Source organism: Hyla sarda, chromosome 1, assembly GCF_029499605.1.
Source record: "Hyla sarda isolate aHylSar1 chromosome 1, aHylSar1.hap1, whole genome shotgun sequence".
In the NCBI taxonomy this organism is placed as follows: domain Eukaryota; kingdom Metazoa; phylum Chordata; class Amphibia; order Anura; family Hylidae; genus Hyla; species Hyla sarda.
The window spans coordinates 596,504,964-596,526,551 of record NC_079189.1 but is presented as its reverse complement, the minus strand read 5'-3'; the positions used below and the strand labels follow the sequence as shown (position 1 = coordinate 596,526,551).

The following is a 21,588-nucleotide window of genomic DNA, read 5'->3' as shown; positions in this document are numbered from 1 at the left end:
TTGTCTCTACCTATAAATGATGGAAGAAGATAGTACTGCCTCCTTGTCTCTACCTATAAATGATGGAAGCACAGATAGTAATGTCTCCTTGTATCTACCTATAAATGATGGAAGCACAGCTAGTCCTGCCTCCTTGTATCTACCTATAAATGATAGAAGCAGATAGTACTGCCTCCTTGTCTCTACCTATAAATAATGGAAGCACAGATAATACTGCCTCCTTGTCTCTACCTATAAATGAGGGAAGCACAGATAGTACTGCCTCCTTGTCTCTACCTATAAATGATGGAAGCACAGATAGTACTGCCTCCTTATCTCTACCAATAAATGATGTAAGCACACAGGTAGTACTGCATCCTTATCTCTACCTATAAATGATGTAAGCGCACAGATAATGTAAGAACACAGATAGTAATTCCTCATTGTTTCTCCCCATACATAAAGTAAGCACAGATAGTCTTCCTATATATAATGTAAGCAGAGAGAGAACTGATTCCTTATCTTTCTCTGTAACGCATTAAAGCACATGTGGTACTGCCTCTCACTGTAAATAATTTAAGTACAGGTGATACTACCTTCCTCCCTTTTCAATAAAACATAGTACTGCCTGTCTTTCTCCATACATCATGTACATGTACAGACACCTCCGCTGCCTATAAATGTAATCACATATAGTACTGCCTCCCTGTCTTTCTCCCTAAATGCTGTAAGTACAGCTAGAACTGCCTTTGCCAATAAATAAGGTAATCACAGATTGTACTGCCTCCCGGTCTCTCTCCATTTACCGTTAAATGAAATAGACCAAAATAATACTGCCTTCCAGACTTTCCCTGTAAATAATGTAGATAAAGATAGTACTGCCTTATTCTCTTTGTCTATAAATGTAATAGAAATAGATAGTACTGCCTTCCAATTTGTCTTTGTAAATTATGTAAGCACAGACAGAACTGCATTCATGTCTCTTTTTATAAATATGGTAGGCACATATATTACTGCCTCCCGCTCTCCCTGTAAAAGGAATAGACAGGTAGTACTGTCTTTTTTTGTTTCTTCTTGTAAGTGATGTAGGCACAGACAGTACTGTCCCCTATTTTTTTGTACATAATACAGACATGGTCAGAACTGCATGGCTGCTAGGCTCAAAATCTTAAAGCCGATCTGCACTACAACTTAAAGGTTTTATCCGATAAGTGTTTCTATAGTTAATAATACCTAAAGCATAGGAGTGTCACCACTGCAGCCAATGACTGAATGAACAGGCACTTCTTATGTGTTCAAAAGTAAAGAACCGCATCGCTGGAGTGGTAGTGTCATAAAGCCTTCAAGTATCCTTTAATCCCCATATAATGTAATGGCAGGAGACCACATTATGTATACAACCTAAAGGGTATGTCTGCTAGGGCGGCACCACAGATGGGATAAAAAGGTGGCATGGCTGGTGTTATGGGGGTATCTTGGACAAAGTCAACAGCAAGTAAATTGGTTTCCCAGGATACAGGACAGTGGGGGGTATTTTCCATTTGCTGGATATGTACATGCTGGCGTACTAGGGATCGACCGATTATCGGTATGGCCGATATTATCGTCCGATAATCACGATTTTGGGCTTTATCGGTATCGTCAATTACCTTGCCGATAATGCCCCGCCCCCACCGCACCGCGCCCCCCCCGACCCGCCGCACCGCGACCGCCCCACCGCACCGCATCGCACCCCCCACCATAGTGCTGGGCGGTATGCTGGTATGGATTTTTGCCCATACCGCTATACCGGTCGGGCCCCTCCCCCACCCTCCGAGTCAATAAAAAAAAAAATTTAACTTACCCGTAATGGGGGTGGTTCGGGCCATCCATCGTTCCTGTAGTGTCCGGGGGCGTTCCGGGTGAAGGGTGAACCGGTCCGGGCTGTCCTTCTCCGGCGGTCATCTTCTCCAGTCCGGGCAGGCTCCGGCCTAGTAGCTGCATAGACGCCGCTACGCCGTGACAGGTAGGGGGAGAGAAGCGGGTGGTGGTGGTGGTGGTGGCGGCGGCCTATGTCACCGCAAAAGCCACTGCAGTGCATTGATTTAAAGCGCCCGCTTTAAATCAATGATCTGCAGCGGTGTCGCGGGGGGATAAATAGCCGATAACTTATACCGGAATATCGGTATAAGTTATCGGCTATCGGCCCTAACCTCCACCGATTATCGGTATCGGCCCTAAAAAAACGATATCGGTCGATCCCTATGGCGTACCCACTAAATTTTAAAATTAATGTTGTGTTAAAATAGAATAAGGCACAAAATAATAAATAATTTTTACAGACTACGTAAATAACCCATATGTGGCACAAAAAATTTTCGTTAAAAAAAAGAAACCTACATAGTAATACAGCTTCATGCACACTTTGGGGTGGGTAACGTACCGAGCCGTTTTTTTTTTTTTTGGCTTCACTATTGTTTATGTGCCTGTTGGTGGTGAGCTGTCTTCCTTTCTGATGTAAACTCCACCCTCAGCGCAGCGATGCTAGACTCCGCCCACCAATGTCACAAAATGCGGGCTCAAAATTAAACAAAAAGCCTCCAGAGTACGGATATTCATGGTGCGGCATAGTATGTTTTTTATATTTTTTTTATTTCTGAGGAGGCTGGATGGGTTGTTGCGGGATAGTTGGGGTGCAGCTATTTAGTGCCAAGCCGGCCAGTCAGGGTGTCACCCGATGCGCTACACCCCCCCCCCCTCCCCGTCACTCTCTAGCAACACTACTGGTAATAAAGGGAAGATAAAGAACTTCGGCTATTAACATAAGGGAAAACTTTTCTGCTTTAAAAAATGTTTTTGTAAGCGGGTTTCCCAGGTTTTGCTTACGTGTGATTTATTTATCAAGGTCGTGCGACTATTTCATAAATAGGTCGCATGTAAGCAAAAGTACATAAAAAAAAAGTCATATAAAAGCCATACATATGAAAAGAATGATAAATCTCCTTCTATATGTTATCTTGTACTCGGATGAGCCGTACATCTTCAATGAGGAGTTGCTGCCCATTTATTACTGGCAAAAAGATGACCGCAATATCATGAGACACATTAAAGCACCAACAGATAGAAGTGGATCCACATCAACGAGGCTTTATGGAGGATTCTGCCGATATAGATCAGATGAGGAGAGGCTGCCCATCCTGATCCGAGGACGTTGACATCCTCTATGATCTTTCATTGTAGACGGCTGGGTGGAAAAATGCTGCGGTGATGATCAAGAAAGGACTCGAGACACCAGCTCTGCTGAAGAGATCCTTGGAGGACATTAGAATTACTAACTCTCTTTTAAGGTTAAAGGGCAGCAAGAAGAGGAATAAGGGCGCTACAAATCTGATGCTTACCATTCCATCATAAGCAAACAAAGGTGACCCAAGGATATGACAGACCCAGCTGTTACGCCGAGCGCTCCGGGTCCCCGCTCCTCCCCGGAGCGCTCGCTTCTCTCTCGCTACCGCAGCGCTCCGGGCAGCTCCACTGACCCGGTGCGCTGCGATACCGTCTCCAGCCGGGATGCGATTCGCGATGCGGGTAGCGCCCGCTCGCGATGCGCATCCCGGCTCCCGTACCTGACTCGCTCTCCGTCTGTCCTGTCCCGGCGCGCGCGGCCCCGCTCCCTAGGGCGCGCGCGCGCCGGGTCTCTGCGATTTAAAGGGCCACTGCGCCGCTGATTGGCGCAGTGGTTCCAATTAGTGTGTTCACCTGTGCACTCCCTATTTATACCTCACTTCCCCTTCACTCCCTCGCCGGATCTTGTTGCCATTGTGCCAGTGAAAGCGTTTCCTTGTGTGTTCCTAGCCTGTGTTCCAGACCTCCTGCCGTTGCCCCCGACTACGATCCTTGCTGCCTGCCCCGACCTTCTGCTACGTCCGACCTTGCTTCTGTCTACTCCCTTGTACCGCGCCTATCTTCAGCAGTCAGAGAGGTTGAGCCGTTGCTAGTGGATACGACCTGGTCACTACCGCCGCAGCAAGACCATCCCGCTTTGCGGTGGGCTCTGGTGAAAACCAGTAGTGACTTAGAACCGATCCACTAGCACGGTCCACGCCAATCCCTCTCTGGCACAGAGGATCCACTACCTGCCAGCCGGCATCGTGACACCAGCAATACTCCCATGGTACCAAGATGACCCAGAAACATCACGAGGCCTCTTTCAGAAGCCCGAGACATGAATGGAACTCTGAATATTCACCAAAGATATTTAGAAGAACCCCAAAGAGGTCTCACGACGTCAGGATCCCCTCTGGCTTCAAGACATTGGAAGTCACACTGAAAATGGTCCCTGTGATGTTGTAGGTCATAGAAGAGAACATCAAAGACATTAAAGGGGTATTCCAGTGGTAAAAAAATTATTTAAATCAACTGGTGCCAGAAAGTTAAACAGATTTGTAAATTATCTAATGAGAAAGAGACCGGCACTGCCGAGAGTGCGGAAAAGTGCAATATCACGACAGGTGAATAACAATGAACCAAGTGGTGCTCAATCTTTTGAGAAAGGTAGACAGTCCAAATCTGCAAAGATAAGGTAATAAGACGGCACTCACCACGGTCGTAACTTCATATCCTTTATTTGGGGATAGCAGGAAACAGAGGTGCGGTGTCAGGCAGGTATCATGGCAAGGACGCCGGGGACCTCCATGCTGAGGTCCCCGGCGTCCTTTCCATGATACCTGCCTGACACCGCACCTCTGTTTCCTGCTATCCCCAAATAAAGGATATGAAGTTACGACCGTGGTGAGTGCCGTCTTATTACCTTATCTTTGCAGATTTGTAAATTACTTCAATTAAAAAAATCTTTACCCTTCCAGTACTTTTTAGCAGCTGTATGCTACAGAGGAAATTCTTTTCTTTTTTGTCTTGTCCACAGTGCTCTCTGCTGACACCTCTGTCCGTGTCACGAACTGTCCAGAGCAGCATAGGTTTGCAATGGGGATTTTCTCCTGCTCTGGACAGTTGCTGATACGGACAGAGGTGTCAGCAGAGAGCACAGTGGAGAAAACAAAAAAGAAATTCAAAAAGAAAAGAAAAGAATGTCGCATACAGCTGCTAAAAAGTTCTGGAAGCATAAAGATTTTTTAATAGAAGTAATTTACAAATCTACAAAAACAAAGATAAGCATGCACTCACCGCTGGTAAGCTGCTGCGGGCTCCGAGTCCGGGATCACCACGGAATAGACATAGACGGTAAGGGGCGCTCAGAGGCTCTGAGCGCCCCTTATCGTCTACATCTATGCCGTGGTGATCCCGGACTCTGAGCCCGCAGCAGCTTACTGGCGGTGAGTGCATGCTTATCTTTGTTTTTGTAGATTTTGGTACTTTACCTTGTGCGTGCACCCCGCAGGTGCTACTTACCTATTGAAGTGAGTCCAGACACTCCTAGCGGTTACCTTGCGGTATCGTATGTTTGCATTTTTCCACCTATTTGGTTTGCTACCTGGTGTGCTCTCTCCTTCTTGGATTTTCTAATTTCCAAGTCTGTTAAACTTTCTGGTACCAGTTGATTAAAAAAGAAAAAAGTGGGACCCAAACATCACATGACCAAAAATATTTAAAGGCGTCCACCATCATGGGTGAAGACATTGTAGGTGTCCAAAACTGACCACTGTGCTCTCTGCTGCCACCTCTGTCCAAGTCAGGAACTGTCCAGAGCAGGAGAGGTTTGCTATGGGGATTTGCTCCTACTCTGGACAGTTCCTGACATGGACAGAGGTGTCAGCAGAGAGCAATGTGGTCAGACTGGAAAGAACTACACAGAACTAAAGTAATTTACAAATCTGTATAAATTACTGGTGTCAGTTGATTTAAAAAATGTTTTCCCCTCCAGAGTACCCCTTTAAAGGGTAACTCTCATAAAAACTAATTTTTGCTATAGGACCGAAGCCCAAACACAGGAAGTGAAGCCTGGAGTGCTGAGGGGGGCGGTGTCCAACCAACAGCATATGGCAGTTAAGTGTGAGAGGAGCTATGATTGGATGAGGCTGGACACACCCCCCCCCCCCCTCAGCACTCCAGGCTGCACTTCCTGTGTTTGGGCTTCGGTCCAAAGTCTGTGTATAAGGCTGGGTTCACACTACCTTTTCTCCCATACAGGAGCGCATACGGCAGGGGGGAGCTAAAACCTCGCGCTCCCGTATGCCTTCGTATGCGCTCCCGTGTGTCATTCATTTCAATGAGCCGGCCGGAGTGAAACGTTCGGTCCGGTCGGCTGATTTTTGCGCCGTATGCGCTTTTACGACCGGACCTCAAACCGTGGTTGACTACAGTTTTAGGTCCGGGGGAAAAGAGCATACGGTGCAAAAATGAGCCGACCGGACCGAACGTTTCACTCCGGCCGGCTCATTGAAATGAATGACACACGGGAGCGCATACGGTGACATACGGGAGAGTGAGCTTTTAGCTCCCCCCTGCCGTATGCGCTCCCGTATGGGAGAAAACGTAGTGTGAACCCAACCTAAGATGGGGGAAAATGTGCTCTTGAGCTTTTTTAAGCACAAATAAAACATAGAAAACTAAATTTTTTTTTTTTTAAACAAAGTAGAATAGAAATATTTTTTATTTACCATAAGGAGTGCAATAGCAAAAATTAGTTTTAATGAGAGCGACCCTTTAAGGTAGTGCAGCTCCCATACAGCACAATGTCATAGAATTCTATGTGATATCAGTGGTGGTTAGGTGATCCATAAATAAAGGCTACATGCCTGCCGCCTTGAAGAATAAAACCTGCAAACAATCAGACTTACTGGATAAAAATAACTACTACTGACGCCTTCTGCTCTCGTGAGTCACTCCTCTACTGATCTCTCATGGAAACACGGTCATTAATACTCATTACAGTATATTATAGACAGTATATAACAGAAGAATTGCTTCACATACACCCAGTGAGTGACTCAATCACAGCTAAAACTTGCACTAAGTGGACTTTGGGTCACTGTCTCCATTACAAAAAAAAATGGTGGTCTAAAAGTAGGGGGGGTCCAACTGGTGGGGCTCCAACTCTCCGTGAGAGGAGCTTGTGCGCTATTCATTTTGATGGGAGTGCCCGAGATGCCAGGGTACAGCACTCTAGTAACGTCGGTGCTCCCAAACAGAAGTACTTTCCAAACAGTGTGTCTCCAGCTGTTGCAAAACTACAACTCCCAGCATGCCCGGACAGCCTTCGGCTGTCCGGGCATGCTGGGAGTTGTAGTTTTGCACTAGCTGGAGACACGCTGTTTAGAAAACATTGGCACAGAGAATGAATGAAGCATGTCGGACCTCCAGATTACACACTTACGGTATCCACTATGCTGCGAATAGGGGATAAGTTGGTTTTTCACCGGACCACATTTTCAAAGGCTTTATCCGGAAAATAAAACTTACCCCCTATCCATCAGCGCCTGATCGTGGGCGGTCCAACAGCTGGAACCCTCCCCCACCCCTCCCCGCGATCTCCAAAACGTTGCTCAGCTCTTACCTAGGCTCGTTCTGGCCCCCATCTTCCGAGACCAATGGGTCTTTGGAATGACGGCCCGCTCCACAATCACCAGACATCACTGCGGCCGGCGAATGGAAGAGCAGACCCCAGCACAGCTGAACGCCTCCTTGATATGACACTTATTCCCTATCCTATCCTCCTAATTCTGCTGTATACAAAAACAAAATGCCTACCGCCTATGTACCCCAACGTGTTTCGCTGTCAAGTCGCTTCATCAGGGGGCAACTGACGAAACTACTTGGCAGCAAAACGTGCGTTGGGGTAAGTATGCGGTGGGTCTGTGGTACTGTACATGGCTGGCTAGCGAGACTATCTTTGCTATTTCGGTGCATTGTTATTATTGTATCTTTCTGCTCCTCTGACCTATGCGCATATATTACTGCAGATCAGCTCTTTGCTTTTCAGTGTTCACAGGCCAGGTTTTGGGCTATACTATTCCATATTCTCTACTACTGCCTGTTTCTTAATTTTAACCCTGCATATATTTGTATCATGTGTTGTTTTTTTTTCACTTATTGTACACATTTTAATGAGGTCTTTTTAACTTGTGACTTCAAAGAAGATATAATATTTTTTTTATATGTTTGTTGCTGGTGCGCTTTGCTTTGGGGTCTATATATGTTAAATGGAAGCAAGAGAGCAGTGCGAACCCAGCCTAATGGCAAATAATCCCCCATCGTAGAATGGAGGCACTACAAAGAGAATAATAAAGAAGAGCACTCACCCGCCGCCTTTAAACCACGGTGGCTTCGATGGGTCCCCATCATCTTGTGTCTGGTGGAGAAAACAGAAATGCCGATAATGGTTACGACACCAATGGAGTCATAATATGGGTTACAATACACGACCATTACCAGCGCACACAACAAGGGGCTCCCGTCTCTGTGCACACAGTATACACATCACATCTTATCAGTGCACGCAACGTACACACAGCTCACACGTATCATAAGCAGAGAACATGGATTGCATGTTATCTACATACAGTGCTCCCTCAAGTTATAATATTATTGGTTACAGGATGACCATGTTGGGACCATTGTATGTTGGGACCACTGCATGTTGGGACCACTGCATGTTGGGACCACTGCACGTTGGGACCACTGCGCGTTGGGACCACCGCGCGTTGGGACCACCGCGCGTTGGGACCACCGCGCGTTGGGACCATTGTACGTTGAGACCATAACTCTATGGAAACCTGGAAATTGCTTCTAAAGACTCAAAATGTCACCCAAAAATAGGAAAAAGTGAGGATAAAAGAAAGAAATAAGAAATAAGTAGATAACTAATACAGATAAAGCAAATCCTTACATATAAAAGTAAGAAAGATCTGCTGGGACCTGTAATCACTGTCTATGTAGAGGACAGGAGCTTCTTCAGGGTCCTGTACAGTACACACAGTGTCCCAAAAAAGTAACATGGAGCCGCCCTCACCTGGTGTCCAAAGGAGCAGCTAACCCTGGCACAGGTAAAGAGTAGTACAGAACATGTAGTACCTCCCTGTACTGTAGGGGGCGCTACCAGACACCAGTCAGTGCATACACTTCAGTAATACAGGTAAAGAGTACAGAACATGTAGTACCTCCATGTACTGTAGGGGGCGCTACCAGACACCAGTCAGTGCATACACTTCAGTAATACAGGTAAAGAGTAGTACAGAACATGTAGTACCCCCCTGTACTGTAGGGGGCGCTACCAGACAGACAGTCATTAATACAGGTGTTTTACCAGTAAAACACCCATTCTGATTGGTAAGATCTTCCAGCCATTGACACGTTTTGCAGATCTGGACTGTCCGTGTGGAGTATGGCTTCAACTTACAATGTTCCGGAAAAGACTGAAAATATTGTAACCAAAGGCCCTTGTAAGTTGGGGGACCACTGTATACCGTACATACACACCCCATCCTGTCCCCTGAGTACATGAACTGTCTATAAACACACATACTATTCTTCAGAGCAGATGTGGAGCCTGTTCAGAGCACAAGACCCTGGCATGAATTTGGATCAATTGGGGACTATTCTAACAAAAAAAAAAAACACTACTATATATAAACTGACTTTTATTTTGGATAGCTCTCCTCCTACAGCAGACTTTAAGATCATTCCTGGATCTGCCGGAGACTTCGGTGTCGTAAAACAATGCAATACCCAAAAGGAAGGTGGATTCAGCACTTGTCCAGCAAAAAAAAAAACAGGCTCCTTAACCGAATGAAAATTAGCAAAAAAATTTGCTAAACAAAAATTTACTAAACAAAATAAAAATTTGTTCCATTTAAAAAATAAATAAAAAACAACAAACAAATCTAACTTGTTTGCTAAAAAGGGAACATAAAAAAAAAAAAAGCCAAAAAAGTAAATAATCACCCACAAAAAGCTTTTCACATGCCGCATTTACACCAAGATTTTCTTAAAATCATGGCAAGTGTACAGTGGTTATGCCAATTGCAATTTCGGTCATTTGCTGCGATATTACCACAAAGCAGCAAAGTCCAACATGCCTCCAGATCACAGTAAGCTGCACCGGATGGTATGTCCAGACTGCATTAAAAAATAAATAACTATAGTTTGAAAATGCTTAGAATACTAGTTTGCAATGTAAAGTTTAAAGGGGTTATCCAGGAAAAAACTTTTTTTTATATATATCAACTGGCTCCAGAAAGTTAAGCAGCTTTGTAAATTTCTTCTATTAAAAAAATCTTAATACTTTCAGTACTTATGAGCTGATGAAGTTGAGTTTTTCATTTCTGTCTAAGTGCTCTCTGATGACACCTGTCTCGGGAACTGTCCAGAGTAGAAGCAAATCCCCATAGCAAACCTCTTCTACTCTGTGCAGTTCCCGAGACAAGCAGAGATGTCAGCAGAGAGCACTGTTGCCAGACAGAAAAGAACAACTCAACTTCAGCAGCTGTTAATTATTGAAAGGATTAAGATTTTTTAATAGAAGTACCTGGAACCTCGCAGGTACCTTTTGGTCTGGAGGCGAAGGGTAAGGTTTGTTGGGGGGCCTCTCTCCTATCGGAGAAGGGCTTGCGATAGACCGCATCCTTTGTGCACGTTTTTTTAGTGTAACACGTTTGCACTTTGTTTGCACTTTGGGTGATTCGAGAGCACGTTCCTCGGCTAAAAAAAAAAAAAGTAATTTACAAATCTGTTTAACTTTCTGGAGCCAGTTGATATATAAAAAAAAAGTTTTTTCCTGGATAACCCCTTCAAAAATGCAATCTGTAACATTGGTGAGAGAGAATTGCCATTTTTAACATTTTGACACCATTACAAAAGGTAGTAAACTTTTTTTATATTTTGTCCCATTTTGCAAGCAGCAGCCGCTGGTCGCTGTTCTTAAAGGGGTATTCCAGGCAAAAACTTTTTTATATATATCAACTGGCTCCAGAAAGTTAAACAGATTAGTAAATTACTTCTATTAAAAAATCTTAATCCTTCCAATAGTTATTAGCTTCTGAAGTTTTCTGTCTAACTGCTCTATGATGATGTCACGTCCCGGGAGCTGTGCATGATGGGAAAATTTCCCCATAGGAACTGCACAGCTCCCGGGACGTGAGTCATCATTGAGCAGTTGGACAGAAAACAGCAACTCAACTTCAGAAGCTAATAACTATTGGAAGGATTAATATTTTTTAATAGAAGTAATTTACAAATCTGTTTAACTTTCCAGAGTCAGTTTATATATATAAAAAAAGTTTTTGCCTGGAATACTCCTTTAAGGTGACCAAGGCCTGTGCTGCCTGATCTTAAGTGGAAGACGGCACCGAGGCCACTTTAAGTCAGTGGCTGCTGGGACTTGGGACAAGTAATGCCCCTGAAACGAAGATCAGCAGGACGACGTCAGGGGATATCTGGATGGTCAGAAGAGCGCGCCTCGAGCCAGGACCCTGGTGCGCCTGAGAGGGCACCAGGACAGTAACTAAACCACCGATCGCATCAAGCTTTAGGGCTCCACTGTTCTAGCCATAGGCAATTCCTGACCCCTAAACAGAGGATCAGTGGAGCAGCAGGGCAGCATGGCTGGGGTGCTGCAACTATATGGGGGCATATCATAGTGGGGACCCAGAGCCAGGGGCCTAAAACAAACAATATCATATTGGGGGCATATAATTCCAACAACTATGCGGGGGCACACAACTATGCGGGGGCACAGAGCTACCTGGGGGCCTATAAACTATATATTTCCTTCTGTCTTTTCATATGACAACACTGAAGAAATGACCCTCTGCTACAATATAAAGTAGTGAGTGTATAGTCTGTATAACAGTGTTTATTGTCAAGTCCCCTCAAAATAATTCAACACACAACCATTAATGTCTAAACCTGGGCCACAAGAGTGTGTACACACCTAAGTGGTAATGTCTAAATTGGGCCCAAAGTGTCAATAGTTTGTTCACTGTTATTTTCCAGCACTGCCTTAAAGGGATAGTCCACTGCCCCAGCTTTTGGAGCTTTTGTTTCCGAACGCTGGGTGCAGGTTGTGGGGGTTGTGAAGTCAGAAGTATGCCCCTCGAGACGTCACACCATGCCCCCTCAATGCGAGGGGACTCTTGGGCATGGAGTTCACTAGAGCTTCACAGGTTGTCCCTGGAGTCCTCTTCGCTCCTCCATGAGGACATCACAGAGCTGGTGGATGTTAGAGACCTTGTGCTCCCCGACCTTCTGTTTGAGGATGCCCCACAGATGCTCAAGAGGGTTTAGGTCTGGAGACATGATTGGCCAGTCCATTGCCTTCCCTCAACCTTACCATCAGCTTCTTAAGTAAGGCAGTGGAGGTCATGGAGGTGTATGGGGTCATTATCATGTGTAAATACTGACCTGCGGACCAGTCTCTGAAGGGAGGGGACCATCCTCTGCCTCAGTATGTCACAGTACATGTTGGCATTCATGATTCCCTCCATGAAATGTAGCTCCTCACTACCAGCAGCACTCATGCAGCCGCGAGACCATGACACTCCCACCATCATGCTTAACTGTAGGCAAGACACACTGGTCTTAGTTCTCCTCACCTGGTTGCCCCCACACATGCTTGACCCTATCTGAACCAAATAAGTTTATCTTGGTCCCATCAGACCACAGGAGATGGTCCCAGAAATCCATGTCCTTAGTCTGCTTGTTTTCAGCAAACGGTACATAATGTACATAATCTTTAGAAGACATTTCCTTCTGGGACGACTGCAGACAAATTTGATGCAGTGTGGGACATATGGTCTGAGCACTGACAGACCGATCTCCCCCCCCCCCACCCCTTCAACCTCTGCAGCAAAGCTGGCAGCACTTATCAATTTTTTCTGCATATGACACTGAGCACGTGCACTCAACTTCTTTGGTCGACCATGGTGAGGCCTGTTCTGAATAACCTGTCCTGGGAAACCGCTCTGTATGGTCCTGCCCACCGTACTGCAGCTCAGTTTCAGGGTCTTGGCAATCTTCTTATAGTCTAGGCCATCTTTATTTTAAGCAAAAATTCTTTTTTTCAGATCCTCAGAGGTCTTAGCTATGAGGGGTGCCATGTTGAACTTTCAGTGACCATTATTAGAGAGTGTGAGAGCAAGAACACCAAATTTCACCTGCTCCCCATTCAAACTTGAGACCTTGTAAAACTAACTAGTCACATGACACCGGGAAAGGAAAGTGGTTAATTGGGCCCAATTTGAAATTTACACTTTGGTTTAGACATTAATAGCTGTGTGTTGAGTTATTTTATGGGGACACAAAATTTCATTAGCATGTTATTTTTTTCTTTGCTATCCCAAAGAAATATGGTCAGCTTACGCCTACATAATTTGGCCTCTTGCTCTGAACAGGCTCCTAAGTGGCCCACATTCAGTCTGTCCAGCAATAACTGGGTAACAAACTCAAGACTTAGGGTACCATGCACACAGATAAGTAAATTAAAATAAAACAACACACAATTAACCTGATATTCAGCTTTATGCCACTCTGTGCAGGAAAAGAAAGAGCAGTGGAGAAAGTGAGGATTAGTAGACGCAGTCACCGATTCTGGATACACACTGAGCAGGACACGACTGAAGATGACGGGGGCCACGTACATTGTAACGACACCACAGCACCCACCAGCGGTGAAGACGAATGTAGAGGTAAAGACTTACACCCAACATATAGGCCTTTATTTACTAAGAGTGGAGAGGGGTTTTCTTTGTGGGGGTTTTTTTTCCGACAAGAATTTTTCAAGTAGTATTAGTATAGTATTTATTATTGTCTCTTGTATTAGAGGATTTTCCCTACGTTTTTTTTTTTTTACACCTGCTCTGAGCTTTCGGGTTTTCCAGAGCTCAAATCCACCACATTTAAGGATATGTACACACTGACCCTTATTTACTAAGAGTGTTGTGTAGGTTTCTTTTGTGGGTTTTAATTTCCTACAATTTATTTTGCACGGTATTTACTAAGGTTTCCCTACATTTTTTTTTTCTTACACACGCTCTGATCTGTCAGGTTTTCCTCAGCTGAAATCCACCACATTTTCTGTGAAAACCTTAGTAAATATGTTGGGATTTTGTGAAAATGTTGGGAACACGCCCCTTTTTGTGTGACCACGCCCCCTTCCCCCGCTGGCCATGCCCCTTTTTCGGGTTGACGCACAACCCGACAAAACATGTCGGGTTTGCAATAGTAAATGAGGGCCACTGCGTAATTTCTGCGGAATTCCGCAAGTGGTATTACGTGCAGTGAACATTAGCATCAGTGTGAGTGCGTCTTCCACGGGATGCGTTCACACTGAGGAATTTCAGCGGCGGACAATTCCGCCACTGAAATTGTTCCGCACAAAGAAGGAACATGTTCATTCTTTGGTGCAGAAGTCCACGCGCACTGGGGGATGGCACAGTGCCGCGTGGTCCTACCACCGAAGTATTTTCGGAGGCGGCAGCCAGATGGAATCTCCGCTTGCAGAATTCTGCGAACAGAGATTGCGCAGTGTGTACATACTCTTATGTGGAAACCTTAGCAAATGTATTTTTATTTTATTTTTTCATTTTTTTGAGACACGTCCCTTTCCCCTGATGACCACCCTTTGTAGGGTTTTCAGAGTAAAGTGGAGAGTAAGGCTGGGTTCACACCACGTTTTGTTAAATACGGCTCCCGTATACGGCTGGGAGGAGGGGTGGGCGGGGCTTAATCGCGGCGCCCGCACTCAGCCGTATTCGGGAACCGTATTTAATGTATGTCTATGAGCCGTGGTCGACCACGTTTTTGCCTGCGGTCGGGAAACCGCATACGGCCGAAAACAAAGCCGACCGGAGGCTGCGGTTCACTCCGGTCGGCTCACATACATTAAATACGGTTCCCGAATACGGCTGAGTGTGGGCCCCGCGATTAAGCCCCGCCCCCCCTCCTCCCAGCCGTATACGGGAACCGTATTTAACAAAACGTGGTGTGAACCCAGCCTTAGTAGGGTTTTCTGGAATTTTTTTGGTTGGAAATTCTGGCGCACAGCCCATTCGACACAAAAAACACCAAAAAATCTACTCGGAAAAGCCTTAGTAAATGAGACACATAGGGGGAGATTTATCAAAACCTGCCCAGAGGAAAAGTTGCCCAGTTGCCCATAGCAACCAATCAGATCGCTTCTTTCATTTTGCAGAGGCCTTGTTAAAAATGAAAGTAGCGATCTGATTGGTTGCTATGGGCAACTGGGCAACTTTTCCTCTGGGCAGGTTTTGATAAATCTCCCCCTATATATAATGTTTTTTTTCTTTTTTATAACATCCGAAATAATGTTTTTTATTTTTTACTTTTTTATTTTCTTCAGAACAATCATGTTCTGTCTGCTGATCACAAGGTTAACAACCAGTGGGAGGAAAAAGAATATGGCCGCCGTAAAGGGAATTTTTTGTTTGTACATGAAGCTCAATAGATTTCGATTGTTGGTTTGGTTTCCCTGACTGCTGCAATGATATAGAGCAGTTATTCCCAACCAGGGTGCCTCCAGCTGTTGCAAAATGACAACTCCCAGCATGCCCGGACAGCCAAAGGCTGTCCGAGCATGCTGGGAGTTGAAGTTTTGCAACAGCTGGAGGCACCCTGGTTGGAAAAAGTTCTGAAAAGTCAAGCAAAAACATTGCACAAATCCGATGGCAACCAAGTTTAAGTAAAAAACATGTTTATCTGTGATTTTTTGTTTTAAATGAGACTTTTTCTATTATTGACTATTGCATATGTTGGCGATTTTACCGCTCACGGAATGATCCGTATGTCGGAGACTTTACTTTTAAGTGTTGGAAAACCCCTTTTAGGCTTTGTTCAAGCTGAATACGGTTCAATTTTACTTCTATTTAAAAAAAAAAAAAAAAAAAAAAAAAAAAAAAATATTCCGGAAAACAGCTGTAAAATTGCGAGGTAATTAGTGGACAATTTTGCTTTTTGTCCACAGCGCTCTGCTTGGAAAATTTAGCATGCACGCCAGGTGCGCCATTTTGTGCACCATACAGCAATACAATGTCGCACTTTATAATCAGCTGGAATATATTGAAAGGTGTATCACTTCTAGAAAAAATCTGGCCTGCTTTAGGGCACGTTCCCACGTGCTGTTTTTTGCTGCGTATTTGCTTCTGCGTATTTTCTATCCCATTGAAGTTCAATGGTAAAGAAAATATGCAGCAGCAAATACGCAGCAAAATACGGCACGTGGGAGCGTGCCCTAAAACTGCGCAGAATACGCACTTATGGTCGCACCAAAATACCACAGATGATAAATCTCCCCCCAATGTGCTTTCTGCGGGGGTTTGCCATAGCACTCCAGACTATTAATATAAAAAATAATAATAATAATAATTGTGCACCAATTGTGCAAGTTCTCCCACTTAAAGGGGTACTCCAGTGGAAAACATTTTTTTTAAATAGACCAGTGCCAGAAAGTTAAACAGATTTGTAAATTATTTCTATTAAAAAAAAAATCTTTACTTTTCTAGTACTTATTAGCTGCTGTATGCTACAGAGGAAATTCGATTCTTTTTTTTGTCTTGTCCACAGTGCTCTCTGCTGACACCTGATGTCCATATCAGGAACTGTCCAGAACAGGAGAAAATCCCCTTAGCAAGAGGTGTTAGCAGAGAGCACTGTGGACAAGACAAAAAATAAATTTAAAAAGAATAGAATTACCTCTGTAGCATACAGCTGCTAGTAAGTACTGGAAGGATAAAGATTTTTTAATTGAAGTTAAAGGGGTATTCCAGGCAAAAACTTTTTTTATATATATCATCTGGCTCCGGAAAGTTAAACAGATTTGTAAATTACTTCTATTAAAAAATCTTAATCCTTCCAACAGTTATTAGCTTCTGAAGTTTTCTGTCTAACTGCTCAATGATGATGTCACGTCCCGGGAGCTGTGCATGATGGGAGAATATCCCCATAGGAACTGGACAGCTCCCGATGCATTGCCGTAGAATGAGATTTGCCATAGAATGAGATGCTCCGCCTCCATCACATCCTATTGGCTCTCTCTTGTCACGTGACATATTTAAACGTCACACATCGATGCGCACAGCAGTGTCAGTTTGGCTATCACAGGGAGAGGATCTCCTCACCCTGTGATAGCTGAAGCTGTACGGAGCTCTCATGGCCTCTGTGGCCCGACAGAAGTTCACACATGTACGCAGCTCATACGGCTGCCTCATATACATTTACTGTTGATCCACAGCGCTATCGGGATCCCGATGCCCGATGGCGCTGTCATCAGTGTGCGTCCCCGCGAGCGCCCCACGCCCGCAGCTCTACTCCCCGTCCCGTTAACGCTCAGGGAGCAGGGAATAGAAAGTAGAGCATCGGGCGCAGGTAAAGTAGTACTGCGCATGCGCAGCACTACGCGAATAACTTAACCTGCGCCCGATGCTCTACTTTCTATTCCCCGCTCCCTGAGCGTTAACGGGACGGGGAGTACAGCTGCGGGGGACGGGAAGTACAGCTGCGGGCGTGGGGCGCTCGCGGGAACGCACACTGATGACCGGGGCATCGGGATCCCGATAGCGCTGTGGATCAACAGTACATGTAATAATAGAGTAAATGTATATAAGCTGCGTAAATGTGTGAGCTTCTGTCGGGCCACACAGGCTATGAGAGCTCCGTGCAGCTTCAGCTATCACAGGGAGAGGAGATTCTCTCCCTGTGATAGCCAAACTGACACTACTGTGCGCATCGATGCGTGACGTTTAAATATGTCACGTGACAAGAGTGAGCCAATAGGATGCGATGGAGGCGGACCATCTCATTCTATGGCAAATCTCATTCTACGGCAATGCACCGGGACGTGAGTCTTATGAAAGCAGTTAGACAGAAAACAGCAACTCAACTTCAGAAGCTAATAACTATTGGAAGGATTAAGATTTTTTAATAGAAGTAATTTACAAATCTGTTTAACTTTCCGGAGCCAGTTGATATATATAAAAAAAGTTTTTGTCTGGAATACCCCTTTAACTTTCTGGCACCAGTTTATTTAAAAAAAATATTTTTTTTTTTCCACCGGAGTACCCCATCAAAAAGATGAGAGAGGCCTGTAATTTTCATCATACGTATACCTCAACTATGAGAGACATGAGAAAAAAAATCCATAAAATCACATTGTCTGATTTTTAAACAGTACCTGCCACCATCTCCATTGCTTTGTATTATGCTGCTGGTATGTTGCTATCTTCATTATCTGCACCAAGCCCCCCCCCCCCCCCCTCACTGCTCACTGCAGGCAATGTTCAATGTAGCTGAGGTGCACCATGCAGTGTGCACAGCACTCGCTCCCGTCTGTCAGTCTGTCTGACAGGCAGGGAGCTGCGCTGTGCTCGTCATTGTCCAGGCTGCACTATGAGGATAGGACTCATGCATGAGTCTGGACTCTATGAGAGACTTGCGGCCGGGACATGTAGGGAGACCCCTAGTGGTCAGTTTTTACAAATCAAAAGAAATATAGAAATATAAAAAAAAAATTATGACATGGTATTAGAAAGTTTTTCTAATACATTAATTAACAACACAAAAAGATTCTGTGATGACAGGTACTCTTTAAAGAATTTATTTGCAAATTATGGTGGAAAATAAGTATTTGGTAAATACAAAAGTTAATCTCAATACTTTGTTATATCCCCTTTGTTGGCAATGACAGAGGTCAAATGTTTCCTGTAAGTCTTCACAAGGTTTTCACACACTGCTGCTGGTATTTTGGCCCATTCCTCCATGCAGATCTCCTCTAGAGCAGTGATGTTTTGGGGCTGTTGCTGGGCAACACGGACTTTAAACTCCCTCCAAAGTTTTTCTATGGGGTTGAGATCTGGAGACTGGCTAGGCCACTCCAGGACCTTGAAATGCTTCTTACGAAGCCACTACTTCATTGCCTGGGCGGTGTGTTTGGGATCATTGTCGTGCTGAAAGACCCAGCCACGTTTCATCTTCAATGCCCTTGCTGATGGAAGGAGGTTTTCACTCAAAATCTCAAGATACATGGCCCCATTCATTCTTTCCTTTACACGGATCAGTCATCCTGGTCCCTTGGCTGAAAAACAGCCCCAAAGCATGATGGTTCCACCCCCATGCTTCACAGTAGGTATGGTGTTCTTTGGATGCAACTCAGCATTCATTCTGCTCCAAACACGACTGTAATGGCTAGTGGTGAGGATCCCCTGTACCAGTGTGGATGAAGGTGAGAGCCGCACCAGGGAGCGGAGTCTAAGGAGCTGCTGGTTTTCACCAGAGCCCACCGCAAAGCAGGATGGATTTGCTGCAGCAGGCGGCTCCCAGGTCGCTACCCCTGACATGACTCATCTGCTAAGGGAAGAGACGTACTCAGAGTTGGGAACAGGCAGGTAGGTCTGGGCAGATGGCAAGGTACAGTGGTCAGAAAACGTAGCAAGAGAACTGGTACACAGAATAGCAGATACTAACAGGAACGCTTTCTCTCAGGCAATAAGGCACAAAGATCTGGTAGGGAACAGGAGGAAGTGCGGGGTTAAAAAAGTTTAGCGCCAGACAAGCACCAATCAATGGGGCACTGTCCCTTTAAATCTCCAAGGACCGGCGCTCTAGCGACGGCTACCAGGGAGGACGGAGGAAGCAGGAAGACTGTGGGGCAGGTGAGAACAGGCGGACCAAGCACTGTAGCATCGCATCATGCGAAGCGCAGTGCAGTCCATGCGGGGAGTCAGGCAAAGAGTGCGCCCACGGCCAGCAGGTTCAGCCACAGCGCTACTCATAACAACAACAAGTTGAGTTTATACCAAAAAGTTCTACTTTCGGTTTCATCTGACCATATGACATTCTCCTAATACTCTTCTGGATCATCTAAATGCTCTCTAGCAAACTTCAGACGGGCCCGGAAATGTACTGGCTTAAGCAGGAGGACACGTCTGGCACTGCATGATTTGAGTCCCTGGCGGCGTAGTGTGTTACTGATGGTAGCCTTTGTTACTTTGGTCCCAGCTCTCTGCAGGTCATGAGATCTTGCATGGAGCCCCAGATCGAGGGAGATTATCAGTGGTCTTGTATGTCTTCCATTTTCTAATAATTGCTCCCACAGTTGATTTCTTCACACCAAGCTGCTTGCCTATTGCAGATTCAGTCTTCCCAGCCTGGTGCAGGTCTACAATTTTGTTTCTGGTGTCCTTTGACAGCTCTTTGGTCTTGCCCATAGTGTAGTTTGGAGTGTGACTGTTTGAGGTTGTGGACAGGTGTCTTTTATACTGATAAGTTCAAACAGGTGCCATTAATACAGGTAACGAGTGGAGGACAGAGGAGACTCTTTAAGAAGTTATAGGTCTGTGAGATCAAGAAATCTTGCTTGTTTGTAGGTGAACAAATACATATTTTTCACCATAATTTGCAAATAAATTCTTTATAAATCAGACAATGTGATTTTCTCTGTGAAGAGAAAAAAAGGACCGACGGACAGCGCCTCGTTTATTACCCGGGGTAAAAGAGTGGTGAGTGGGGGGCAACCCTGCGGAGCTTATAGATGGCTGCTCACCTTGTGATAGTATCAATAGCGCATGTAAATGGGATTTTATGGATTTTTTTCTCATTATGTCTGTCTCTCATAGTTGAGGTATACCTATGATGAAAATTACAGGAGCCTCTCTTGTCTTTTTAAGTGGGAGAATTTGCAAAATTGGTGGCTGACTAAATACTTTTTTGCCCCACTGTAGATATAAGATAGATAGATATGAGATAGATAGATATGAGATAGATAGATAGATAGATATGAGATAGATAGATATGAGATAGATAGATAGATAGGAGATAGATAGATAGATATGAGATAGATAGATAGATAGATAGATAGATAGATAGATAGATAGGAGATAGATATGAGATAGATAGATAGATATGAGATAGATAGATAGATAGGAGATAGATAGATATGAGATAGATAGATAGATAGGAGATAGATAGATAGGTAGATAGGAGATAGATAGATAGATAGATAGATAGGAGATAGATAGATAGGAGATAGATAGATAGGAGATAGATAGATAGGAGATAGATAGATAGATGATAGATAGATAGATAGATAGATAGGAGATGGATAGATAGATAGGAGATAGATAGATAGATAGATAGATAGATAGATAGATAGGAGATAGATAGATAGGAGATAGATAAATAGATAGGAGATAGATAGATAGGAGATAGATAGATAGGTAGATAGGAGATAGATAGATAGATAGATAGGAGATAGATAGATAGGAGATAGATAGGAGATAGATAGATAGATAGGAGATAGATAGATAGATAGATAGATATGATATAGATAGATATGAGATAGATATGAGATAGATAGATAGATATGAGATAGATAGATATGAGATAGATAGATAGATATGAGATTGATAGATATGAGATAGATAGATAGATAGATAGATAGATAGATATGAGATAGATAGATATGAGACAGATAGATGCCGGCAAACATTCTGCTGGAAGAATTCCAATTGCATTGAGTCCCACTGTTTTCAATAAGAAGTGCCGCAGTGAAATTCCTCAGGCAGAATAGATGTCCACCCAAAGAATGAACATGCTTATTCATTAGATAGTATTCAACCAGACTGCATTGCCGTCTATGACACGGCGCCCGCCTGTGCAGTCCTACTGCCG

At 44.4% G+C, this 21,588-nt stretch overlaps 1 protein-coding gene across 12 annotated transcripts in view; it reads right to left on the bottom strand.

Moving 5' to 3' along the window:
• Positions 1–21,588, bottom strand: part of UNC13B (unc-13 homolog B) — a 427,170-nt gene that overhangs the window by 150,310 nt on the left and 255,272 nt on the right. For 10 of the 12 annotated variants that reach the window (XM_056547105.1, XM_056547097.1, XM_056547089.1 and 7 more), the window contains one exon: positions 8,214–8,263. In XM_056547105.1, coding sequence (XP_056403080.1) covers positions 8,214–8,263 — 50 coding nt within the window. Of the gene's footprint in view, positions 1–8,213; positions 8,264–13,414; positions 13,438–21,588 lie in introns of all 12 variants that reach the window. The other 2 variants (XM_056547072.1, XM_056547080.1) reach the window with 1 other exon arrangement.